Source organism: Antedon bifida, chromosome 6 (assembly GCF_963402885.1).
Source record: "Antedon bifida chromosome 6, ecAntBifi1.1, whole genome shotgun sequence".
Classification (NCBI taxonomy): domain Eukaryota; kingdom Metazoa; phylum Echinodermata; class Crinoidea; order Comatulida; family Antedonidae; genus Antedon; species Antedon bifida.
In genome coordinates this window covers 21,510,359-21,536,346 of record NC_136231.1, presented here as the reverse complement: position 1 = coordinate 21,536,346, position 25,988 = coordinate 21,510,359, and the positions used below count along the sequence as shown (strand labels likewise).

Sequence of the window (25,988 nt, the reverse complement as noted above, 5' to 3'; positions counted from 1 at the left end):
ATCCGTAGATGATGGATTTTTCTTTGATGATATAATTATATCAAGCTTACTCCATGTTTGGTGGCGCTATAACATTCCTCCCTGTTTATTATTATTTTTAAAATGCACGATCGATTTACAGTACAATTTGTAATAAACTGCAGCTAATTAAAAGGAGTTTCTGTCGTTAGTATAGTTACATAATGGCAAATAAATAGTGTGTAAGTTAAATTAATTGACTATATATTCATTATGGACAATTATTGAGATTAGGCTAGTCTAGGCTCATACGATTATTTAATCTGTACGGTTCATCTGCTCACTCAGTGTTAAAAGCTAGGCCCAGCTAGCCTACACACACTCCTGCTGTTTACCGTGTTGCTAGGCGGTCTCCCTGAATGAAAGCCTGACCGTCGTTTTATTTTACTTGGGCCTAGGCTAGGCATAGGTGTATATAATTGTTTTAACATAGATGTGTCCTCATTTATATTCCATCTGTCCATACTTTTTAATTTGTATAATTCACACTGGTTTTGTTTTTTAAAAGACTAAATAAAGAAAGATGACAGAGGATGAGCTAGAGCTATTCATTGCTGAGCAGAAGGCAAGGATTGCAAAGGAACGACAGCAACTAGAACTTAATAAGAGTCTTGATAAGGTATATACAATAGTATAATTATAGTAGTGATGTGTTAAATGAAAATTGAGTCGGCTCCTGATAAATAAAACAAATTTAAATAAAAGTGTATTTGCATTGCTTTAACACTTTCTCCTTGAAAGTAATTGACCAGTTCAGTCAAATTTTAGTTCAGACTTTCCATAATAATCGTTTCCTATTTCAAGTGATCTCCCTTCTTTTGCTAATATGCAAATTCTCCCGATTGTTTTGGATACAAAACAATATACTGAATGATAAAGCCTAGATCATACATTTACCATTTAGTCTCCTATGGCCCCTTATGTTTTAACAAAAAAGTGATACCTACTGTATGCACATCAGCATTGCATGGCGCATACAGTTATAGTACCCATTGTTTATATTTTGTGTTGTTCGACCATGCTTTAAAAAGTCTTGCGACATTTAATTTTGCCAAGTTTGTTGTAATCTGAAAAATAAATAAAAAATTTAGATCAGAAGTAATAACAACTTTTGGTGTGGTTATTTGTTTTTTATTTGTAGTCACATGACATGAGAAGAGATATATTGGGTGTATCTGGATCAAATGAAATCATTCAAACTGCTCGGCCAAATAAAGAAGCAGCTCAATCGAATAAGCAAGGTAACTTATAGTAGATCTAAAACTTCCATTCCTCTCTCTTTAACTAGCAGCCTGTATTCACAACCTTCCACTTTTTTAGTTATTACTGTGTAGTATCACCAATTCTAAACTTTATTATTGGAGAAAAAATACAGACAATATAAAATAATTACTATATCTTATTAGATGATGGAAGAGCTTTACCCAGAGGAAGTTATACAAACCTTAGAGAAAAGTTAAACGCTGAACGCCGTGAAGAATATAAGAGGTTCTTGGAGGAGGTAAAGAAATTTGCAGAGATAGCACATAATATAATACTATAAATACACTTGTATTAGTAGACTTGTATGTCTATTAATACACTTCTACTAAGGTCAGGTGATATACAATTAAATCCAGGTCCAGTCAGAAATGTTTGGTGAAATGTGTTTCATAATCTATAATTTATTTTTAGAAATTTACTAGCATCATTCTTATGTGCATGTCTTCTCATCAGAAGGTTTCAATCCTGACCTGGTGCCAGAGTTGTATCTCACAACAACTGTTCCAATTTCCGAGACTTATTTTATGGCAAGAATTCCCTTGGATGTATTTTTAAAATACATATCGTTATGCACCGGCCTGTTCTGATTCTAATGCAGTATACTGATGAAATTTAAGTGCATGTTCACCACGTTTTGTTTATTTTAATTAGAAAAAAATGCGTTCTGGTCCTGAAAATGGAAGAAATCAAAAGGAAAGTCCCAATGAGAATGCCACAAACAGCTTGGGTATTGGTGAAAGGAACTCGGCCAAATTGAATGCTAGACGTCAACGCAATCAAGAGTACAATGAATATTTAAAACAGAAAGGAAAAAAGCATAATGGACAGTCTGTATCAGATGAACAGAAAATTGTAAGTAGATGGTGCTCAGTGGTTATCTAATCTGGAGATTATTATCATTTTCAGTAACAACTCATGCCAATGCCAACAGGGGTAAAACCTCTATTTGTTTGAATATTTTATTTTATCAATTACACCCCAAATCATAGGGCACTACTAAACTCACATTTAGATCAGGGAGTTGTAATATTGATAAATTTCCCAACCCCAGTCCAATCTTAAACTAAAATAAAATTCTTTCATGACACGATGGATATAATTCCTTTTTCTTCTGCTCAATAGCGTAATATGAATGGCGTTGATAGACAGTCACCAAAAGTCCAGAAAGATCACAGTCCCAGAGATGTTAATGGGTATTCAGAAAATACATCACGATCTCCTCGGCCTAGGCATGCAGAGCACTATTACGATACTTCCCGTCCTAAACGATCACATCATTATGATAATAAAGAATCCAGAAGTCCTCTTCCTCGTTATGATGACCATTCACCACCACGGAGGTATTATGATGATGTTCCACCGCCACCACGACGAGGATGGGGAACACCAGTTCATTTAGATTATGATGATATCTTAAGAAGGAAAAGACAAGAAGAGGCTCGATACAGGTAAGATCTTGAGTAACAAACGATCTACTCTGTTTTGCTACAGTGTATCCTGATCCTTATAAAAACCTGTAGGTTAACTCATAAGCACAAAGTGTGCAATGTCCATTCTCCAATACAAAAAAGGCATTCATGGTTTCTATTTTGGCATAGATGTAATCGTTTGTCATACATTATTTGTTTACTAATTATTCTTGTTTGAAAGTTTGCATGGCGAAATCAAATGTTGATATAAAGTTTGCGGTACACCACATATATTAGTTTAGTATTAATATCATGTTAGTAAATAATATCATAACTTTATTCCTTCTATCTTTAGGCGATACGATGATGATATGGATTACTATAGAGAAAGGGGTATTCAGCCTTCTATAAGTGACCCCTACTTAAATCGGCCTGGCCCTAGTGTAAGTATATATCCTAAGTAATATATGATAGCAATTACATGATAATTTAAAGAGAACTGCTGCTGTATAACTATAACTTATTCTGCATAAACAATGTGCAATGCCAATCAAAAAGTTCATCAATAGGTCATCCTGGGATTCCTTGGCTTTGGTGTACTTTTTAATATTTCCAGAATTTTTAATCCACTTTGAGCGCTTGAACTCGGTTTGATTTCTTTACTGTACTCAGACCTAATTCCTTTCTAGACTCTACATTTTAGAAAGGTTTTTACTACAATAATTTGAATGCATTAGGCCATTTACAAACCTGCTTTTTTACACAACCCTGCATTTATTTAATAATGATATGCATTTCAGAGGCGGAGATATTATGATCGATATGAAGATGAAAGGGATAATGATGATAGGTAATTGATTAAATGGTTTTTCTGTACATTCTAAAAGTTTTCCCTTTTGGATATATTTTTTTACTTAATAATATAGTTAGTTTCTTGGACTTGTGTTCAGTATTTTGTTTCAAATTTTAGGTAGATATGGTATAGTGGGAAAGAATTAGTATTGTCATAATAACCATAATTTGTAGATACCTATATAAATTGTTCAACAATAAAAAAGAATGTGATTATTTTTCTTCACCACTGTAAAACATATGTATTGATTTTCTTTATTAAATAATTGAATAAAATATTCATTTGTTTTTTAATTGAATTTCTTGTTACTCCAGGAGAGTTAGATTTGAAGAATATAGTGGTAGAGGGCGTTATTCAAAAGGAGATGATTCATACGATGATATTGACAATGTAAGTTGTTTTTCAATTCATTTGTACTAACACCAAGTTTTTATGAACGTTGACCCAAAATCCAGATCACTTGTCTATAAATATTGAGTTGTTTAATAACTGCCAGAATGTTTGAGATTATAATTGTAAAGATAATTGAAATTCACTTTTAAATTCCAGCTGGAGCTATCCATAATGCCGATTTTACAACAGTTCTGTTTCGTAATTTATAAACTTAACTACGTTATAAGTATTATTTTTACAGAAAAATTTTAGAGAGGAAAGAAGTAGAACAATGCCAGAAATGGACAGGTATATTGTCAGCTTTATGTTGAAAATTCCTAATGTATAATATTGTGCTCTTTAGCATGTCAATAAAGCATAGAAGTAGTGCACATTCTAGGCTACACTAGGGTACAATTTCTGTCATTTTGATATAGAAAAAATGTACAAATCCTCTTATAGTATAGATTGCTTTTTGAATGATTTCACTGAAAAGAATCTATTGGAAAACTTTATGTCTGCGTGTATAGTATTATGCTGAAGGTCAAGATTGTATATAACCTTTTTGTTAACCAGTGATATTAGAAACCAATATTGATTAAGGATTATAAATTAGTTTCTATTATTATATTTATCTCAACAGGCCAGTCCAGAATAATCAACCAGAACCAGTTAACACCAGAAAACCACGGCCTAAATCGGCAGAAGATGAGGGGTTTTTTATTGGTAAGTCATTCTACACAGTTTTCTCCCCAGGAAGGAAGCACTGTTGTATCTTGATACTTGGCATGTCACAATCTGCCACCCAGAAAGCTTGGGAGGTCAACATGGAATTTTTGTTCACTCTTATTTTAGTATGTTCACTTTTGGTCAAGCTTACAATTAAAGAAAGGTATAACAAAATTATTAATTTTAAATATAGTAATTGGTGTCATGCTGCATATTGTTTCAGGTCAGCGGCAAAGTCAAAGTGCATCTCAACGAAAGAAAGAAGAATATCGTAAAGAATTAGAGAAACAAATGGAAGAGGCCAAGGAAACAAAACGAAGGTTAGTTCAGTTTGCAACACATATCATATTCAAGCTACTGGTGTTTGAGATAAATAATTAATAATAACAAACATATTTGAGGAAGGGTATAATAGAGAGATTACTGTACTGCTGCTTGCTATATCAAGGATGTTTATTTGTACAAAATAATTATCCAATACACATATTCAATTAAAAGATTGTTTGAACATTTTTTACTTGGAAGTGTAGCATAGTAGAGATGGGTGTGCTAATTCATCGACATCAAATGACACTTAAAATTTAACATTAAACAATTTTTCTCATTACATATGGAATGGACATTTGAAATGTGCTTCAGAAGCTTGCTTTATAATTGCAAGATTCAGTGTTAATTTGCTCTGTAAACAGTGAATAAAACGTACCCCTTACTGAGACAATTGGTTTTAATCATCTTGTGAATATGCAAATTAATAATAGATGAAGGAAATAATGTCAGACCAGATATAAAAGCACTGTGTTTTTTTTTTAAACAAGCCTGTCTAATGTTCGCCACGAAATACATACATCGTAGAAATTAATAGATATTAAAACATTTATGCTATTGTACAAAATAGATATGAATTTAGTTCCAATAAAATGAATGCTAATGGCTTTTTCAATTTATGTTTTGTTTATATTTTTTAAATGTGCTTTGCTTTATTATAACAATTTCTGCTATGTTATCTTCACAGAAACAGAAACATGTAAGTACTGTACACATATCATTTATCAGCCTTTAGGTTCTTTTCCTATTCAATTTAAGCTAAAAAAGAATATTCTCTCAATATATAAATTAATTCCGGTCAATTAAGCGAAGTACCAAATTATTGATATACTATAAGATGTAACTAATCTACTACAGTAAATACAAAAATGTCAAATAATATAATATATATATATATAAATAATAATATTACTACTTTGTCAATTCAATTGACAAAATATAACTTTTGATTGCATTTGGTCTATGTTTTTAATGGCTAGGCCTCACTTACCACTTACTAAATAAGTTTTTATTTATGTATAATTTTTTTACACCATTTTTGATACCGGTTGAAGCTAATTTAGTCCGTCAAATATTGCTGCCAAAACCTGCTTTGGCAGATATATAGCATTGTATATCCATGAAAGAAATATATCATTCAACTATCTCATTCAAATACCTCATGTGTTTACAGAGAAAGAGAAGAAGGGTTAAAAGTAAATGCAACTGGTCTCCAAGATCCTGAGAAATTGGTGAGCATTTTGAAATTCTTTCTCATTTCAGCCACTATAGCAATGAAGTTTGCTTTCTTGTAGTACTCATTTATAAATATAGTTTCCTGCTTAAAGTACTAGTCATAGTTAAAAAGAATTCTCTATATGGTATATTTAATTTATCTCCAGTTACTCTAAAACTTGTAATTGCAAATATTTTGATTTTGAAATTAAACTGTAAGTTTTTTTACATGTTTCTACCATCAGCCTGATCGTCTGAAAGGCTTATCAAAACATGGAAGCAGCCGGCAAGCACCTTCACATGGTTATAATACAACAACACAGAACACCAAGTATCAACCTTCATTTGCCCCACAAATGAATCAGCCATATGTGCCACCACCAGCACAAGATCTAGGCCTGGAGGCTGCATTCTTCAAGTCTAAAGCCCCAATGCTAGAAAAGTAAGTACATCTCAATCTTCTATTCCCAATAGGCAAACCAAGAAAGGCTTCTTTTAGAAATGGACTTCTTTTAGAAATAAGCTTCTTTTCGAAATGTTTTAATATATATTTAGTCAAATCGTAACTTTAGGACTGGAGTTGTTTTGCTGTAATAACAAATCCTAACTAGACCAGAGTTTAACTCAACTCGCTAAGCTATAACTTTTTTCTGTCTGTTTTTGTATGCTATATAGACTACCTTGATATGTCTTTTATGAAAATTTTATAACACCTTTCAGGCCATTTGAACTTGAACGATACCAATATAAATCTGATTCTGTTGATCCTTATTCATATTATGGACATCGAAACCCAATGGAAGGAGAACCAGGTAAAGTTTTAAACTTTTATAACTTATTTTTATTGTAATAAAAATGAAATGTGTTATTTACTTTGGTTTTCATATCTTCTTTCATATCAGGCTCTAATTTAGCAACTTTACCAGTTGAGCAATTTGGTGGTAAATGTACAGCTTTTATAGTCTTAAATATATTGTACAACCCACATAATTAGAATATGAACAGTTTAAAACTCTGTTCAGTATAAGTATTGCCTTTGTTTTTTAGATTTGTTATATATCTCAAAAAATGTTCTGTTTGTACTAATTTGCTTTTAAAATGAAATAAAATTATAGAAATGAAAATTTTAAAAAATATATGTTTTTCTAAGTTGTATCAAGACCAGGAGATTCACCCCAAGGTATAATTAATTTCACTTTTTTTTAGAAATGCTTTTGATATTCATTAATTTTTTAGTTTAGATCTGCAGTAAATAAATAAGCATTTCTTCTATATTTTTGCCCTATTTATATTGCTATTTTGCTAATGTAAAATGTGTAAAATTATCTTAAAATATTTCAAGATTTTAATACTAGAATAAGTATAGTGTGTAATGTAAATAACAGTGATGAAGTGAGAGGCTTAAGTTTTGTTTTAATTGCTCATGGCAAAACAGAAACAAATTTGCTTTAATAGCTATAGAATCGGCACAGGTTCAAACCCCATTCTCATCCATAATAGTCCTGGTGGTAGAACAACTTTTCTTTGATAAGGATTTAAAACTGGAGGTCCAGTTAACTCAACTGGCTTTTGTGCCCTTAAAAGAACATCTTTCGGGGGAGACTTTTACATCTCAGACCCTGTCTTTCTACAGGTGTTCCAAGTGTTTTTCTTTATTTATTCTTATACCAAATGCTGTATATTAAGTTTCTGTTTTACTTCCTTATTATTTAGATCTTTGTCAGCATTCTTGTGACATGGAGTTTTTTGTGTTACAGTACATTGGTTGCACTAACATCTAACAAATGAATGTATGTAGTAGTAAAGTATGCTATAATTATTCTACTGTTGCCAATTAAGTGTTAAATCTCGCAAAAATGAAATCTTTATTCTTTATTTTGCAGAAGACAAATGGTAATCTACAATTTCATAAAACATTCACAATTAGACCAAAACCCATCATTATTTCTTTTTCAGATTCATCAAAGGATACAGATCCATAATTTTTAGTTTTTGATTTTTAACTAAAATAAAAAACATGAAAGTTAACAGTTTTAAATGTAACTATTAGCAGTGTAAATGTGTTTTACAGTCTGATATTTCATTTATTACTATTTTTCACTTTTTGTATCTCAGACATTCTTCGTAGGATTGAAATAAATGAAGTATTAGAAGAGGGTAAACTTTTTTAAATGGTTGTTGCTTTGGTTTATGTACAACTACAACTTATATTTTTTTAAACTGTATTTTATGTTGATCATGGAAGAACGTTTGTTTAGTTGCCAGTGCCTTTTATTATTTGTGTCCTATTTTCTGCGAATACAGTAATAACTTTTGTTGCTTAGGTTTTTTTTTTGGAGTAAATCTAATCCAAAACAATGTCTCTTAGATTTGTTTTTACTTGAATTTATTGTTTTTCATTCACTAACTAATGTTATGGCATTAATTTAATTTGTTTTCTAAACTTCTAATAAAAATACATTTAGATATATCTTTATATTGAAGCAGTTATTGTAGCTATTGTAGCTGATTTTCTTTTTAAGTATTATTTATATCCTGTGTAGATGTGCATCCAGTAATTGTGTGTTGTGATCTGATTCAACAGTGATTCAGCAACAATCAACATTCTTAGCCCCTTTCTCACATAGTACAGTATGTGTCCAACATAATGCTTTATTTATATCCCCAAAACAAATTTTCTTTTTGTTTTAACTATATCCTTTTTGCCTTTATTTTTCTTAATACATTGCCTATAAAACACCTATTTTTGATTTGAATACTGTTCATTTTGTTCTTTGGGATACATTCAACCAAAAGAACTCTCCCAAATGAAGATTGAGAAATAACTCGTTCTCACATTTATTTTCCCCTTCATGTGGTCCTGCTTTCTAGTGAATCCATATACTTGGTCGCTAGGTGGTCTGACTAATAACAGCTATGTTACAAGAGCATGGAGGAATCATGCTAAGAGTATTACAGAACTTGGCTGTGAGAAAGGGGTTCTAGTTTGTTAATTTGTAATGTTCATTTGTGATATTACTTATTTGGTAATTTCAATACTTGTATCATGGATTTTGAATTGGTGCTATGGTTGTCAAAATTGGATAGATATCTGGATAGGGTCATTGAAACTAGGTAGAAATTTAACTGTCAAATATTGCTTCCTCTGTACATAGCGTATGAATTGTAATTTCTGCTAAACTACAGTAAATGTTCCCGTTTCCTTGCTTTGATTAAAATAATGGATTATTTATCTAACAATTAAAGACCGTAATTATTTTTACTACTTTTTAGCTCATACAACCGGAGTGTCCGAGTTCAAGCAATCACCTTATGAAAGTAATTTGGTTTGGTATTACTGTGCAATATAATGATAACTATATGAAATAAATTGGGAGTGTACAATAAATAGTTTTTTTCAATAATTATTTCTACAGTTTTTTTGTCTATTATTATTTTAAAAATTGTGGAACGAATAGTTTAATAAGATAACTGTGCACATTTCAAACAATGTAATTAATTATATCAACTTAAAGTTGTTATATTAGTTTAATTAATTTGTAATAATATTGTAAACACATGCATTATAAGTTTCTTATTTTATTGGATTTTATTTTGACACATGCTCTCAGTTTTTAAAACATTTCTGGAAAAGAAAGCTCATGAAGATCCGCCTTCTAATGGTATATGTCACTTTTCTTTTGTGTACATCAACCTTGCATAAAGTCAGTGTTGTATATGTTCAGAAATTATTTAAATGTAGTTTTTCTCATTTTGCCGAAAATCAATTCACATGTTAATCATTGCAAATAATTTGTTCTAATTGTTTTGTTTTCCTTTATTCAATTTGCAATCTGTGGTGCACTGAATTGGTAAGGGATGCTTATTTTTCTGTCTTTAATGGTTTAATATATCATCAATTGAAGTCAAGAATTAAAACACATTGAATGTATACTGTACACATGCAGTGCAATTAATAAATACATACAATGCCATAAATGGACAAACTAAACTGGAAGTGCTAAAAGCTTACTAAAATTGTAGACTTTTATTTCACTTTTTTTCTTTTAGGTCAGCCATCTTGTTTTTGTTCAATTTTTTATTTTATTTCTTTGTGACTGAATATAATCGTCAAATTGAAGTATCAAGGAATTAAATTGCATGATTACTATTGTTATGATAATGCAAAAAATGTATGTTAATAAAATAAAATTAGGGACAAACAAACAGTTTTCTATTTTAATACCTTACCTTTTAAGAAGTCATTTTCTACTGAATTTGTTCTTGTTATTTTTTTAGGTCTTCCATCTGGAATGAACCCATACTATAATGGTTACAATGATGGATATGTAGGTGTGTCTCCATATGGACGGGGTCAAGATAATCCTCCACAAAATGGGAATTCAATGAGTCAGGGTTCTACACTCAATCCAAGACCTACTCAGTGAGACATTCTTGTTATAGTACATTATATTTAATATTAATAATACTGTAACTTGTTTATATATTGTTTAATTTTAATTAATTGTTCTTACTTTTTTTGTATATCATTATTTTTATTTTCAGACCAATTCAGAAAAATGGACGGTCATCAATTCAAGGATTTGTAGGTGATGATTCGAAGACACCTCAGAAAAAAGGTGGCTCTAGAAGCTACCAAGATGAACTTCTATTGCAGGTAACTTCTTTTGTTGGTTTCATTATTATACAAAATATAAATAATTATGAATTTCTAGACAAATTTATCATCATTAATTATATTATAGCTATTATTAACTAACTTTTCTGGCTGTTTACTTTATCGTTTTGATTTAGCTTTTCGCTTTTTTATTTGTATCTCCATTGAGATCCAGCCACTGATACCCACAGCATTGTTGTTATTTTTTTCAGTAATTTACCTTTGGATTTATATATATACAGTATAAACATTTAAATATCAAGAAGATTGTTCACGCATTCATTTTTAAAATAAATAAATGCCGATTTCATTGGACAATATTCTTATTAACTTGTTATAGATCCAAGAGAAGGAAAGAAGAAAACGAGAAGAGAAAGCTGCACAGGAACGATATGATCAAAAAATGGAAGCTGAAGCTAAACTTTATGAGCCATTTGGCAAAGGAGGTGGAGGAGCACCGATGCGTGACAATAAGGGACATATCATTGGTAAGTTGAAATGATTATGTACAGTTATTAATTATGTATGCAATACAAATCCACAATGCAAATCCTATCAAAGTGCAACTTGGATACCTGTTTCAAACCAAGCATTTATGAACGAAAAGTCCAAGAAATTTACTACAGTATTACTATTGATTCATGTCAGGCTAACTGGCAAACTAAAGAAAAAACCTTCAGGACCAGACAAAATGTTCCTTAATAGGGTTTTACCATTATTACAACCATATTCTTTTTTCCATCATTTATTAAAATAATATTTTTTTTCAGCTGATTTAAAACAAGTGAAACAAATGCAGACAACAGAGGATGTATTTGGAGGCTCAACTATTCAAGGTAAAGTAAAATATACTCTAGAAATACATAGATTAAAAGCGGCTAATTTGTTTGAAATGATTCAGACTTACTATATCACTGATCTGTAGAGTTTTTTTTTCATAAGTCATGTTTCCACAGCTAAAAATGAACCCATAATTATCTGATAAAAAATTTGCTGATTATCAACCGATAAAGGTTTTGTGGAAATAGGATTTAACCAATTCCACTCAAGACAAATTATCCAAAAATTATCTCATTCAAATCAGATAATTATCCGATCGTTTATGATAAACAAGGCCAACAGCCATTAAGTCGCGTGCTACAATGCATAGTGATACCGGACCGACAGACAGACAGACCGACCGACATAGTGAACTATAGAGTCGTGTCCACGCGACTAAAAATGTTTATGGTATAGAGAATTGAGTGATTGATGTTAAAGTAGTCATTGATAATGCTCATTTGATTTTTTGATAATTATAGTTTAAAAAGTAAACCAATAATAGGTTATAGCTACAGAAACACGGCCATAACAAAAATGATTACTGTATTAAGTGTAATACAATCCTGGAAGAATATGATCTGCATGAACAGAGTGTTGTCTTTTGTAGGTAATCCTATGATTTCTCCAAGAGGCCAAGTACAGATACCTGTCCATCATACTTTACCTGAAAGTGTTACCGTAGGTGGTGACACAACTCCTGTGAATGCTCAGGATGAGTATAAAGAAAGCCTTAGACTTCAGGTAGGAATTTATGTGATGTAAATCAGAATGCAACAAAAAAGGAGATGAGTTGGATATCTTGGTGGTTCAGATACTATGTTACTAATGTGGTGTTGAGTTCACATCTTGTCAGAGATGTCTGGATGTGGTATTTGCAGATGCCTGGTTTCTAAAACGTTTCTCAAATACCAAAACCTTATTGCGTGTAGAGCATCTTGTGTTTTTGTCACTCTGGAGAAAAATAACTTTCACTCTTTGCAATATTGTCTATGTGAAAAGACATTCTCTCATACGCTTCTGCATTTTTTAAACTGTAAGTCTATAGTATGTGGATAATTATGAAACAGTATATCAAGGTCACAGCAATTTTTGTGAAAATAGATTGGTTTCTTTTATTGCATATTTAATATCAAATAGTTATTTGAGCAGAGAAAATGCACATTTCAGGTTCAGCATTTTTCAGTTATTGAATCAAATTCATTAATTAATTTGTTTGCAAACTGACAAAATATCAGAGAAATTGTTTATAATTCTAAAGTAAATGAGATATTTACTGTAATTTTAACAGATTGAAGAGAAGAAAAGACGGCAAGCTGAAGAAAAAGAACGTGAACGATTAAGAGAGGAAAAGCAAGAACGTGATCTTCAGGAACAAAGAGATAAAATGCAAAGGGAGTTTGAAGCAGAAAAAGAAAAACAAAGGTTAAAGGAAGAGAAGGTATGTATATTCAGACATGATTGGTTGTTATTAGAATGACAATTATAGATATGTCGTGTTAACCCATGTGTGTATGCAATTTGTTGCCATCCATAGACAGGCAACCATTTGCTGATGCCACATGCACAGCCTGAAAACTTTGTGTTGCTATGTATACCCTCGTTTATGCCATTTATAATTTGACATTTCATATGTACCATAACTTGATCTATTTGGACATGACCTAAATCAATAATGATATGATCTTATTAGAGTTTTATCTTGTTTTCATTAAATTAGACACGTCAACAAAACGAAGAGATGGCTAAATTGGCAGAAGAAAAAAGGAAACAAGCAGAAATGAAACAAGCAGTCATGGAAGAAAAGTCAGTAAAACAACATAGCAGAATAACAGAGGTTCACAAGGAGGCTGAAGTGCTGGTAAATTTGTTTTTGTTTTCTTGTCAATCGGTGATTTGATCGGTAAAAATTAAGCTATAATAAAATTAATTAATTTGAAACGATAAAGATGAGGAAATTTGTGTAAATGAAAAAGAACTGCCACAACCGATATTCAAACCCAGTGTTCTTCCTATCATTGAAGAACGTTTGTTTTAAGTGGTATTTATGTATTAAAATATATATATGTTGTTAAATTTTTTATTTATTAGCAGAGAGTAGAATCACCACCAATTCCAACACTCCGAAAGACAGAACCTGTAAGTACAATACTATATTAAATCAATTCATTTTCAATCTCTGACAAAGAAATTCTTGATTAACCAGATCAGCAGACAGATAAAGATTGGAAATTGGTGCATATGGCAAAATAAATGAAATAAATTGGTGTGTGTTGAATTGGTTGAAGCATTTGTTTAAATTTGTATTTATCTACTTTCATGTTAGTTTTATTCATTACTCCATTTTCATTTTTTAAAATTGACAGAGGGTAGAATCACCACCGATTCCAACACTTAGGAAGGCAGAACCAGTAAGTGAATTACTTTATTTTCAATATCAAATTCTAGGTGGAGAAATTAGATTGACCAAATGACCATAGTTAGAAGCTGGATGTTTTATGTAAATAGAAGTTTATTCATAATCAGTGATCGTATTCACCAATCTCATTTCCCTTAGCCCAAGTGTGAATGGTGAATACGGCCACAGACCTTATTGTATGAAAAGTGAGAATGTAGTGCTTATCATTCACTATCATTGTTGTGGCCCAAGTTTATATAATATTTATTTTGAATTACTATCTTTTAATAGTCCAGAACCGAGTCTCCACCAGTACCAGCTTTGCGCAAACAGGAGCAAACTAAGGTTCGTGCAGCATCATTGTTTCAGAATAAAGAAAGAAACTATTGCAGTTTAAGACTTTTTAAATTGACTTAGATTGTAGAGAAACCCAGCAGTGACCGATTTTCAATTATATAGGTTACTTTTCTGTTTTTCCTTGAGTAATTTAGGAAGTACTCCATTTATATTATGACGATGATATAAATGGATTTGAAAGATCAAATTTATTTGAAAATGTATACATTGTCTCTCCTTTTTTTCAGATTCCTTCACCAAGAAATAATTCTCCCATTGTTCCCACACTTGAGCAGATGCAGGGTGATAGCATGGTAATTGGTTTTGTTTTTTTTTAGTTAAAGTATTTCAGATAGTTTAAAAAACCACCATCAAACTGGCATTAGTACAGTAACAATCGTACCATCAGAAAATTTAAATTTACCACTGTCTGGATATGGACTTTCTTGGCTTTAGACTTCTAAGCTGTGCTTACTAAAAAGGCCCAGTGTGATTTTGGGTTTACACTTAGGGGAGATAATCAGCCTGACTTTACCAATTATATATAAACCTATAGAATCAAACAAGACTCTTTGTTCCTACATTTGTGCCAAAATATATAATCATAATGAAATATTCTATATAGCAATCAGAAAGTCAAAAGTTACCAAGGACCCATTCAAATATCAACTCTGCAAGTAGTCAGGTATTAATGTGAACTGGTTTCTAAAAATATCAGGTACCATGATGCTTCCCTTACCTGATGAAAATTATGTAAGAGGGAGGGAGCCTGCTTACTGGATGTTACATATCATGAATGTGATAACAGACAGGATGTTGCTCTTTCCCTACTTTGGATTTATTTAACTCACTGCTGCTTCTGTGTGTTTTAGTTTTCTAACCTACACTTGTTGTTGACATCCAGCTAGCTACATTCCTACAAGATGACATTTACATTACATACAGTACATGTTGTTGTAGATACTATAGTTTTTGTGAATTGATTTGAGCAGGGGAATTTGTTGTCAATGGTTGCTCCAACTAGACCAACTAACCTAAAATTAGTTTATAGAGTGTTCTTACTACTGTACCCATGTTCAATTGACATTTAATACCAGCAAATCACTGACAGACACAGGCCCTGCAGACAACAGAGTACTGTACAAATGCAGAATTGCGAGCAATTAAATGTTAGTGATAGATGTATGACATTCAATTCAATTGACCAAAACCATGGAGTGAATGGTTTGTTCATTACCATTCTGGTGAATTCCAATCTGTTTCTGCTTAAGTGTACATGTCTGCCTTTTTCAGCAGCTTTCACTATTTGTGTAGCAAGTCCATGTCATCAATGGTCTTCCAATTGATCTTCTCATTCCATTTCTCTTGCAACATAGCAAACTGATCAATGTATCACTTACTACAGTAGAAGAGTACCATCCAATAAATAAAAGCCCAACATTTTTCATAATGAGTTTCATGTCGAAGAAGATATTTTAAAAACTGATAGAGAATGTTTTTAGATGATGTTGTGCTTAGCATTTGTTGGTTTTCTTCCCTAACTCATCTAACTTTACTGCTTTGTTTTTACTTTTACAGTATGTTAACATTTTTAGCTATGTTATGCAGGTGATGAGTTGCTAGCACATTTTGTTTTAAGTTTGTTAAACAGTCAGTGTAGCATGGAAGAGTATTTGTATAGCTTTTCAATTAATTCTTGATAGTCTTTCTATGATACAATGTGGTTAGAATTTACTGTATATTTAAAGATGTTAATAATAATAATAATATTTTAATTAAAAGCCTCCAGTGGAAGTGGAAGAAATACCTGTCAAGCAGGATGTTGTAAGTTATTACAGAATATGTAAAACAACTTGAGTGTGTTTGTTAGAGATTCAGCCAACATAATGATGAGAAAACTGTTGTTCCAGTTAGCTTCTCAGTTGGTAGCGTCTGGACCAGTGTATCTAGTATACAATTTAATGTAAAAGTTATTGTTGGATTTTATATCAATAGTGGTTTATTATGTTATGGGCATATTATATGTACATTTGAGTATAAATAAAATGTTGTCATGAATTTACATTTAATTTACAAGCCTCCACTAGAAATTGAAGACATGTTGAGGAAGAAAAACATTGTAAGTTGCACAGTGGCCACATTTTGAATTGCTTATTAATACAATAATAGAAACAATTATTAAACTGTACTATCAACAAGGCATAGATTTCTGGTAGCCTGTTGGCCCACATTTTGATTTAAAATTTACGGAAAGTATTTTGTGAAAAGAAAGATTGAAAATATCGCCAAATTTACAATGTCAATCTCTGTACTAGTATTTATTTTCTGAATGAATTAAAAATGCTGAACTCTTTTGATTCAGGACCAACATTTTCACTATTGCTTTTCTATGCAAACTTTCAGCAGTTAGAAAACAACAATAATATATTCAATTGTGACTTTTCTATTATATTTCTCTCAAGATGTCAGATCTTGGGACATTACAATAAGGACTGACTGAAGTGTTTATTTATATCTATAGGAAGTGGTTTATATGGATTTAGATGCAGAACTCAATAATGAGGTATTATTTGGTTAAAATGATGGTTGTTTTATAGTTCTGCCTATTGTATATTAATGTCTTGTAACAACCTGAAGTTCGGTACTCAGTTCAAAAATACCCACCATAAGGTGTGTCTTTATAAACACCACTGTATGGTGCCAATTGCCTTTTCTTGTGTTATCTTTATTTTCAAGGGTGATAAATAAGTCAGTCTCTATGTAGTCTATGCTTTCGTTGTCTAAACTGCTTAGTAATTGCTAATAATGTATTTTGCTGAATGATAGCAAAAGAGGAGGTACTAGTTATATTTTCATACAGAATACATTGACCTCTCCCTAAATAGTTGGTATCATGATCGAAAATGAGTTCCATACTTTAAAAGATAATGGAGTTAATCTATTTATACTCTATTACCCACTTATTACTCAAATAAGAAAAGGTAATTAATTATACCATGATGGAGGGTCCTCCATAATTATAAACAAACTAAGTTTAATAACATTATTTTCTCACAAAAACAAAGAGGCCCTACTTGTCTTTAATGTTTGGTATATCTTTCGTCACATTTATTATCATTTGATGTGTTTTATGTAGGACTAAACATTCCATGACACTTTGATGTTGTTTATCTGATACGTTGCTGTTCACAATATTTTATGCAGCTTCCAGTTCCAGCGATGTGTACATTTTCAGTGACATGCTTTGCTGTCCATGGTGCATCATCTTATCTACATCAATTGTAACATCAAACTGTCTGTTGTTTACACTTCATTATGCTTTGCATATCTATCAATTTGTGCTATGCAATTGAATCTTACGGTTTACACAAACAACGGCAAAACTCACACAGCACTGAATGACACCAAAACATCACTCTTATATATAGCATGTTTTTCTGCCACCATATGTAACTCAAGGTTGGCAGGTCTGCTTTGGGTGTCCGAAGAGCTTGTTACATCAGCTATAACTTATATTAGTCTTCTGACAGACATTTGCTTTGCAAATGCTCAATTAACTGTTTTGATGATGCTCACAATGTATCAGACTTAGCTGCATGACAGTGAATAATACTTGTACATCTCTTAATGGTATCATCTCTCCTCCTATTCTTGGCTGTCCACATATTCTGTGATTATTAATTGCCTATTGCATTTTATAGTTCAGTTTGGCAGTTTTGTCTCATATTATGATTATTCATAGTTTAAAATGTTTTACCTACAATAATGGATTGTATATTTTACTATAGTCTGATGTAGAACTGCCTGAATTCTTATCTGATGACGAGGATACACATGCAGTAAGAACGGTTTATTAAAGTTTTATGTACTGGCTATCGTTTTGCTGAATAGTTTGTGTTGTTATATTGTCAGTCTTTTGATGCACAGTATTAGGACTTTACAGTTTACAAATGGGATTATTATAGTACTGTACATTAAATTTCAATTCTAATTATTTATGTACACATTAGTTCATAGCTACTTCTACTATTAGTTGTATATCTCTTTACCATTGTTTTCTATATGTTTTTTTCATGTAAATAAATGTAATTGCTATTTAATTGTCCTTGGTCTTCAAACAGCAGTGGAACTGGTGGTTTATATAACAACCAAGCTCATGATACCCCTCATCCCCAACCCCTGAACTTTCACTTCTTGCTCATATGTTAAATAACGCTTATATAAAAAATAACTCCCAATAAATATTGCAATGTAAAAAATGTTGTTTTATGTTTGTTTCTTCTATAGAAGACCTAATCAAGCACATCAGCTTTTTTATTCTTTCACTAAATACTGTAGATATTGAAACATATATATCAAGTATCAGAAATTCATTTATACAAAACATTCACACTTTTTCCCCTTAATAACTCATTTTAAATATAGTTCCAAGACTTTATAGTATAACATTATCTTGATTCTTTTAACTAATGTTATTTTCTGAGTTTTCAGTGACTTAACAACATCATCATGTGTGAACAGTATTTTTCATTATTCAAATTAAAGTAATAGATATTTATGTTTCATATTACACAACTTTCTGTTCTATGCATTTTCTGTACTTTCAAACTTATCATATTTTTATCTCAGACTAATGGTCGACGGTCACCTCCAGTGCCAGCAGTGACAACTAAAGAACGTGCAGGAGATAAGGAACGCAACGTTATGAGTGCTCTGTCAACAATGCGCAAACAGCTTCAGAGTGAGCAGAGGCGAGTTCAACAGGCCCTTGAAAGAGAAGTACAGTATATGTTATTATAAATTATTAATTGACTACAACTGTAATTTGCATTTCACTGTAATGTGTGTTTGTGATGTGTGACAATATAGAGAGAATTACCGAACATTGCATTCATTAGTTGCAAAGATATTTGTTTATATACAATTCTTTTGCAAAGAAATTGCTGTACTTGCATAGCAAAATGGCTAAAAAGGGAAATAAGCTGCCCAGATCAAATGGAGCAAGTATCTTTTGTGTGCTAAGGAATAAGAGTAGAAAAGTTTTGGGTTATATAATGCTATTAAAATATGTATCCATTGGTAATGTTCGTCAAAGAAAAAAAAAATTATTATTACAAACATTTTGTATTTAAGTACTTTTGTCACATTATTTTCAGTATGACCCTTACACCCATGTTCCCAGTTCTCATGGAAGTCGCCGTGCAAGCCCACAAGTCAACGTTCTTGACCTTGATAAAAAAAAAAAGAAACCAAAACCAGTTACCGTTAGACGTGAGCTAACGAACCATGCAGCAGCACAGGAATTTAATCATCTCAAAGATAGAGGTTAGATGTGTGTTTTAATACTTTCTACTGTATTATTTGTTTATAATAGATTTATAAAATTTACAAAAGCAAGTATAGATAAAAAAAACAATGCTATAATAACTGGTTGGTATCTCAAATAGTGCTCTAAATCCCCAGAAGATTTACGTCCTGCTGAGGGATCCCCAAAAGTTGAGGTAGATTCAGAATCATTAAACTGGTTCTTCTGCCTCAATAATCCTATGTTATTCAGACAGCAGACCACCTTCTTGCAAGATGGGTTGGGGCCCAAAATTATTTAAAAAATCAAATTTTATAATACATTATTAAAGTGTGCACCATTAATATCATATTGAAAAAAACACCAATGTAAATGTTTTGTGTATGTTGATGACATTATTTTTTATTAAAGGTTCTCAATCAAGACAAAAGATGAGAGAACAATACCCTGACAAACCAACTACAGATATTGCCCTTGAAGCTCAACAGAGAGCACTCTTAAGGCAACAAGAAGAGAAGTTAGACAACATGAGAAAAGGTAAGTATTTATATTATTAGGAGGTTATAGTAAGCCCCTTTCACATATAATTCTGTCAAGCAAACAATCAAACCAATTACCATCCTCTAAATGTTATTATTACCTAAATCTATTATTTTAAAACTACTATGATTACAAAGGAGTTGTGGTTTACATTGTTATTATTACATTGTTTATATCAAATAAATTATGAATCACTTTTTGTTTGCAGCTTATCGGCCCTCAGCATATGATACAACAATTAATCTGCATAATATTGGAAGGGTAAGTTGTAGTTATGTATCTAATTGTATTAATGCAACTGTAAATTCAAACACCTAGCAACTTGTCAGTTTATTTATTTCACAGATAATAAGTATTTTCTCGTTTGATCTTCATTTATGATTCACTCTTTTACCATCATCTTTTCTTTGAATACAGTAATTCTTTTTATTTATATATTTTTTTACTCTTGTGCTTCAAATAATCAGGCTGTGGATGATGTAAACAAAGAGGCAAGCAAAACATACTATGTAATCACTACTGCTACTGCTGTACAAACTAATTTTTATTGCAAACACCAAAACCGAGCTTGCTTTGACAGTTTAAAAACAATATATCCAAAAGATAGCGAAGCTAGATAGCATATTAAATGCAATAGAATCAACCTTTTAATTCATCCAGCCCATGGAACTTGTGATATTGTTAGAGCAAATCCATCAGATTTGCTGATTTGAATTGCTATGCCCTGCTCTGCCATAATAATATGGCCATGTAATATCAGTGCTTTCTAAAACAATCTTTAAATACAATTTGAATACAGAAATGACTTGTAAACTTTCTTTCCACCTTCTAATCTCAATTGGCTGTCACCATCAATGCTCTATTTGTTACCAATAATAACGCTATTTTTTGTGATTTTGTTGACAGGATTGTGCATATTGTGATATAAAAGTAACATTGCATAGTCTCTTCATTCATCAAAAGTCTTCATTAATGCTTTATTTTTTATAGTCTTGTTTGAACTTGTTCATATTTGTTTGCAAATTATAGTGATTGAGTAGTATTTTTCTAATATTCTTTCTGTTTTTCTTTTTTTTTTTAGCGAAATGAATCTCCTCTGATAGCTCTTGAGTCTTCAAGTGCATTCATTGGAATTGATTCAGGAGAATCTAAGATACCACCCGATGAGAGGTCTTTACCAGGGTCGGCTCGGGTGAGTTCACAATTCCTATACTAGTAGGTTTTAACTGTAACAATGTAGTCTCTGTAAACAAAGCATTATTGCTGAAAAACATCTGAAGACTCAATTGTCTATTCCCTGTTTATATAAATTTGTTTCACTTTTATTGAATTTTCATGATTGGCAAAAAAGTTAGAAGTTAGAAAAAGTAAACCACAATTCATCACGTAATTTTGTAATATACAGTAGAAGTAAAACCATTTGTGACACCCCTATTAAGGAGAAACTTTCCTGTCAAACAAGTGCAAAGGGCCAATATATAACACTTCCGCCAACCCCTATTCAGTGGCCTGGTCCCAATGTGTCCTCTACTGTATTTTATATTATTCTTTTTTTTTAACAGACCAGAGATCTTTATGGAGATATTGGAAGTATTAATGAAGACGTTTTAGAAGTTATGGAGAGGAAAAATAAGGAAAGAATAGCTGCTTTAGCAGCGATAGAGAGTAAGACATTTCGACTACTTTGTTTTTTCATTTTGTTTCATTTCAATTAGCATATCGACATAATAACATACAATACAACATTGAATAAGTTGTTCTAAGTCATAACTAAAATGATCCAGCTAACCATAAAAAATATAGATTATACAAAATCAACCAGAAATTGCTGTCTGTCAAAGGACTGACCTCCAAAATTAAAAATGATTAGCCCAATTTTTATATTCTATTGTGTAAAATACCAAACTAAAGTGTAATATGTTTATTATTATATAAACATTATTTAGTTTTCAGTTGGTGACCACAAAATGTGACAATTTAGCCATCATCCCTAAAAGTGGTTCAGAATTTATTCCAAAGTTTAATGGAGTCTTCTGTAGCTACTCAGTGATTTAAATTTGGTCCATCTAAAATTAGTAAAATGATAATGAACAGAAAAATACTACTAGTAGTACTACATTCAGGAACAAGTTTGATCGATGTGATAACAGAGAATTTAAAGTACCACGGTAATTATATATTACATTTAGATCATTTCAGTCTTGCACTAGGATATTTGGCATATTATTGTGCATGTATTTGTTTCAGGTGACATGTCAAATGAAGACCCAGATGATGTATTACAGAAGTTTATGTCAAAAGGATCAAGTGACAGGTAGGTACAATATTTACAGTATATTCATTTTAAAAGTTGCATACTTGTTGATTTATCTATAAGTTTGTGTTATCCAATTCCAACAAAATTATAGTTTGATTTGCTGAGACCATACTAATAATAGTCCTAAAAATTAATTCTATTTTTGTTATATATATAGCAGATTGGCAATATATACAAAATAAGAATATATATAAATGACATTTTAGAGATTTATGTTAATTTCTTTTTTTTTCTCTTTCTTTCTACAAAATTATTTATTATGCAAATTTTAACTATTTTTTCATAGATTTGTTTATTATACACTCTATATATAGAAAAAAAAAATAGTCAAAAACACTTGATGACATGGAGGAAATATTTATTTTCTCCATGATTATAACTTGAACATTTGAATGCACTGCAGGCTTTTTCTTGAGAAGTACTGTATTTCAGTCTTCTGGTGCTTGCCTCTGAATATTCATTGTAGTACGTAATTTAAAATTGTTCACTACAAAACAACATACTGTATATAGCAGAATGCCCAATCTGCAGACAATACTGTTTCGATCTAATAGATCTTGTCAGTGCTGCTCAGATTAATGATTATGTACCACAGAACTGGCACAATATATTCACAATAATATCTTCTTTTTTTTATATATTTAAGACCACCAACTGGAAAAAGTGAAGATCTTAGTCTATGGCTTCAGCCAAGTGGGTACTAAAAAATCAAACAAATTGCAAAACTAAAATGTGCCACTGTTTTACTATGTATCCAATGGTTCTGCCTGTACTGTAAAAATGAGAATATAGTACAATTTACAATAGTACAGTTGTATTTTAAAGCTGATCTGTTAAATCTAACATAGAAATTGTTGATAATCATGCTAATTGTTTATGTAAACCTAACCTAAAACAAAATCAACAGCCAAATGCTTACAAAAAATGTTAACATGACATAATTAATAGTTTTTGAGTGATTTACTAAAATTAACAACAGATAAATTAATGCCTTAATCAACCAAATTTGAAGGCAATTTTGTAAATAATATTATAAATATATGTATGTATTACTGTACTTTTTGTTTTATAGCGTCGACATATTGACATTTAGTTTAAGGAAAAAAATATTGCAGTATTATTGTTTTCTTGAGAGCCTTTTTAGGGTGTGCTATGTAATTACATATTTATCATATTCACAAATAAGCAGGTGATACTTCATGGAGAAAACATTAAAATGTGTGTACACAGTAAACCATGGTTGTATTACAATTACCATATATGTGGTTTATCAAACAAGCTTTATGCTAGGTTGGGGAAATATTCTCATTTTTGCAAATCTTATCTTTGTCTTTACACATCACAGGCACATAATTAATTCTAAACTGCCCGGTTTTATACTGAAATTTAATTGATATGAATTTGAAACGATACGATGAGGAAATCTGTGAGAGTGAGAAAAAAATTTGAACTCGAAACCTTCTGCTTGATATGCAGATGTCCTAACCATTAGACCACTGGGGCTTTCATGGTATTGTTCAAACTCGATTGGATAGCGACTCTTTAACACTCTCTTATGCTATGACTTTATCCAAATTCCTTTACTTGTACTGATGAAGGGCTAGTGTTGCCAGAAAGCTCTGCTAACTTTTCTGGCTGTTTTACTTATCGTTTTGATTTAGATTTTCGCTTTTTTTTTTGTATCTCCATTGAGATCCAGCCACTGATACCCACAGCATTGTCATTTTTTCAGTAATTTGCCTTTGGATTTATATATATATATATAAATCCAATATATATATATATATATAAATCCAATATATATATATATATATATATATATATATATTCAAATATGATTGTTCTTAAGATTTTTTAACCATTTCTATTTCTATAAGGATTCAATTGGTCAATATAACGTAAAGTGTTGCTCCTGTATTTAAGTAATCAATACATAGTGAAATTTAAAAAGTTTAGTAAATGTTGTATTATATTGTGGAAATATGCTGTTAAATTTGGATATCATTTATCAATTATTTATTTTAATATGCAGTATAAAATTTATATTTACATTAAATATATATATTTAATGTAAATAGAAATATATATATATATGTTATTAAAACATACTTTTAAAACAAGTCATTTATGATAATAATTTCTGTGCATGAAAATGTATATTATATATAAATAAACATACAACTGGTGTGATGTAGTCTCAATGTTTTGTATAAATAATCGAATGTTGCGATAATAAAAAGGAAGAAGTCAGGACAACAGTACAGAACAGTAAACACTACGGCTTCCAACCGAGAAGCTTAGAATATATGAGGGGGATGGGAGATGCAAAGTATATTAATAGTTAATAGCAATGTGTTTTTAAGTTATTAGAAAACGAATGTTTGTTAAACAACTATATTTGTTTGGGACCTGTATATCTTAATGTTATGTTGAAAATATTTTTATTAAGTGGTATGTAAATATTAAATCTATTTCGTGTACAGTATGACTATCTTGTAATTGTGTTATTAAATTATATATTTATATATCCCATGACACTATAAGATGATCCTATGGCACTATACGTGCACATATAGCAATATTAGAGCATATTAATAGGATTTTTAAAAAGGTCGAAATTTGAGTGATTTTGCAAAAAATCCCTGTACTATAGTTCAGGGATTTTCTCGAAAAATGACCAAATTTCGACCTTTTTATTTTTCGACATAAAGTGGTCCCATGACACTATAAGATGATCTTATGTAACTATACGTGCACATATAGCAATATTAGTGCATATTAATTGGATCGAAATTTAGGTGATTTAGCAAAAAATCCCTGTACTATAGTTCAGGGAATTTCTCGAAAAATGGCCGAATTTTGACCTTTTTATTTTTCGACATAAAGTGGTCCCATGACACTATAAGATGATCCTATGGCACTATACATGCACATATAGCAATATTAGTGCATATTAATAGGATTTTTAAAAAGGTCGAAATTTGGGTGATTTTGAACAAAATCCCTGTACTATAGTACAGGGATTTTCTCGAAAAATGACCAAATTTCGACCTTTTTATTTTTCGACATAAAGTGGTCCCATGACACTATAAGATGATCCTATGGCACTATATGTGCACATATAGCAATATTAGTGCATATTAATAGGATATTTAAAAAGGTCGAAATTTGGGTGATTTTGCAAAAAATCGCTGTACTATAGTTCAGGGATTTTCTCGAAAAATGACCAAATTTCGACCTTTTTATTTTTCGACATAAAGTGGTCCCATGACACTATAAGATGATCCTATGGCACTATACGTGCACATATAGCAATATTAGTGCATAATAATTTGATTTTAAAAAGGTCGAAATTTGGGTGATTTTGCAAAAAATCACTGTACTACAGTTCAGGGATTTTCTCGAAAAATGACCAAATTTCGACCTTTTTATT

General features: G+C 31.1%; 1 protein-coding gene across 1 annotated transcript; it reads left to right on the top strand.

The window, feature by feature from the left end:
* Window positions 1-99: 99 nt before the first annotated feature.
* Window positions 100-25,034, top strand: LOC144844789 (centrosome and spindle pole-associated protein 1-like). Its single transcript, XM_078701851.1, has 37 exons — window positions 100-200; window positions 527-637; window positions 1,160-1,259; window positions 1,425-1,519; window positions 1,933-2,133; window positions 2,404-2,729; window positions 3,046-3,133; window positions 3,491-3,540; window positions 3,858-3,933; window positions 4,178-4,224; window positions 4,559-4,641; window positions 4,868-4,964; window positions 6,143-6,200; window positions 6,429-6,625; window positions 6,904-6,995; window positions 7,334-7,363; window positions 10,462-10,606; window positions 10,729-10,840; window positions 11,181-11,328; window positions 11,611-11,676; window positions 12,270-12,403; window positions 12,951-13,100; window positions 13,380-13,520; window positions 13,751-13,798; window positions 14,026-14,070; window positions 14,349-14,402; window positions 14,642-14,707; window positions 16,176-16,217; window positions 18,182-18,232; window positions 19,023-19,172; window positions 19,550-19,718; window positions 20,110-20,235; window positions 20,447-20,499; window positions 21,320-21,430; window positions 21,801-21,903; window positions 22,486-22,552; window positions 23,202-25,034. Exons 2-37 carry the CDS (start codon window positions 542-544, stop codon window positions 23,257-23,259), a joined length of 3,675 nt encoding a protein of 1,224 aa, XP_078557977.1. The 5' UTR covers window positions 100-200; window positions 527-541; the 3' UTR covers window positions 23,260-25,034.
* The last annotated feature ends 954 nt before the right edge of the window (window positions 25,035-25,988 follow it).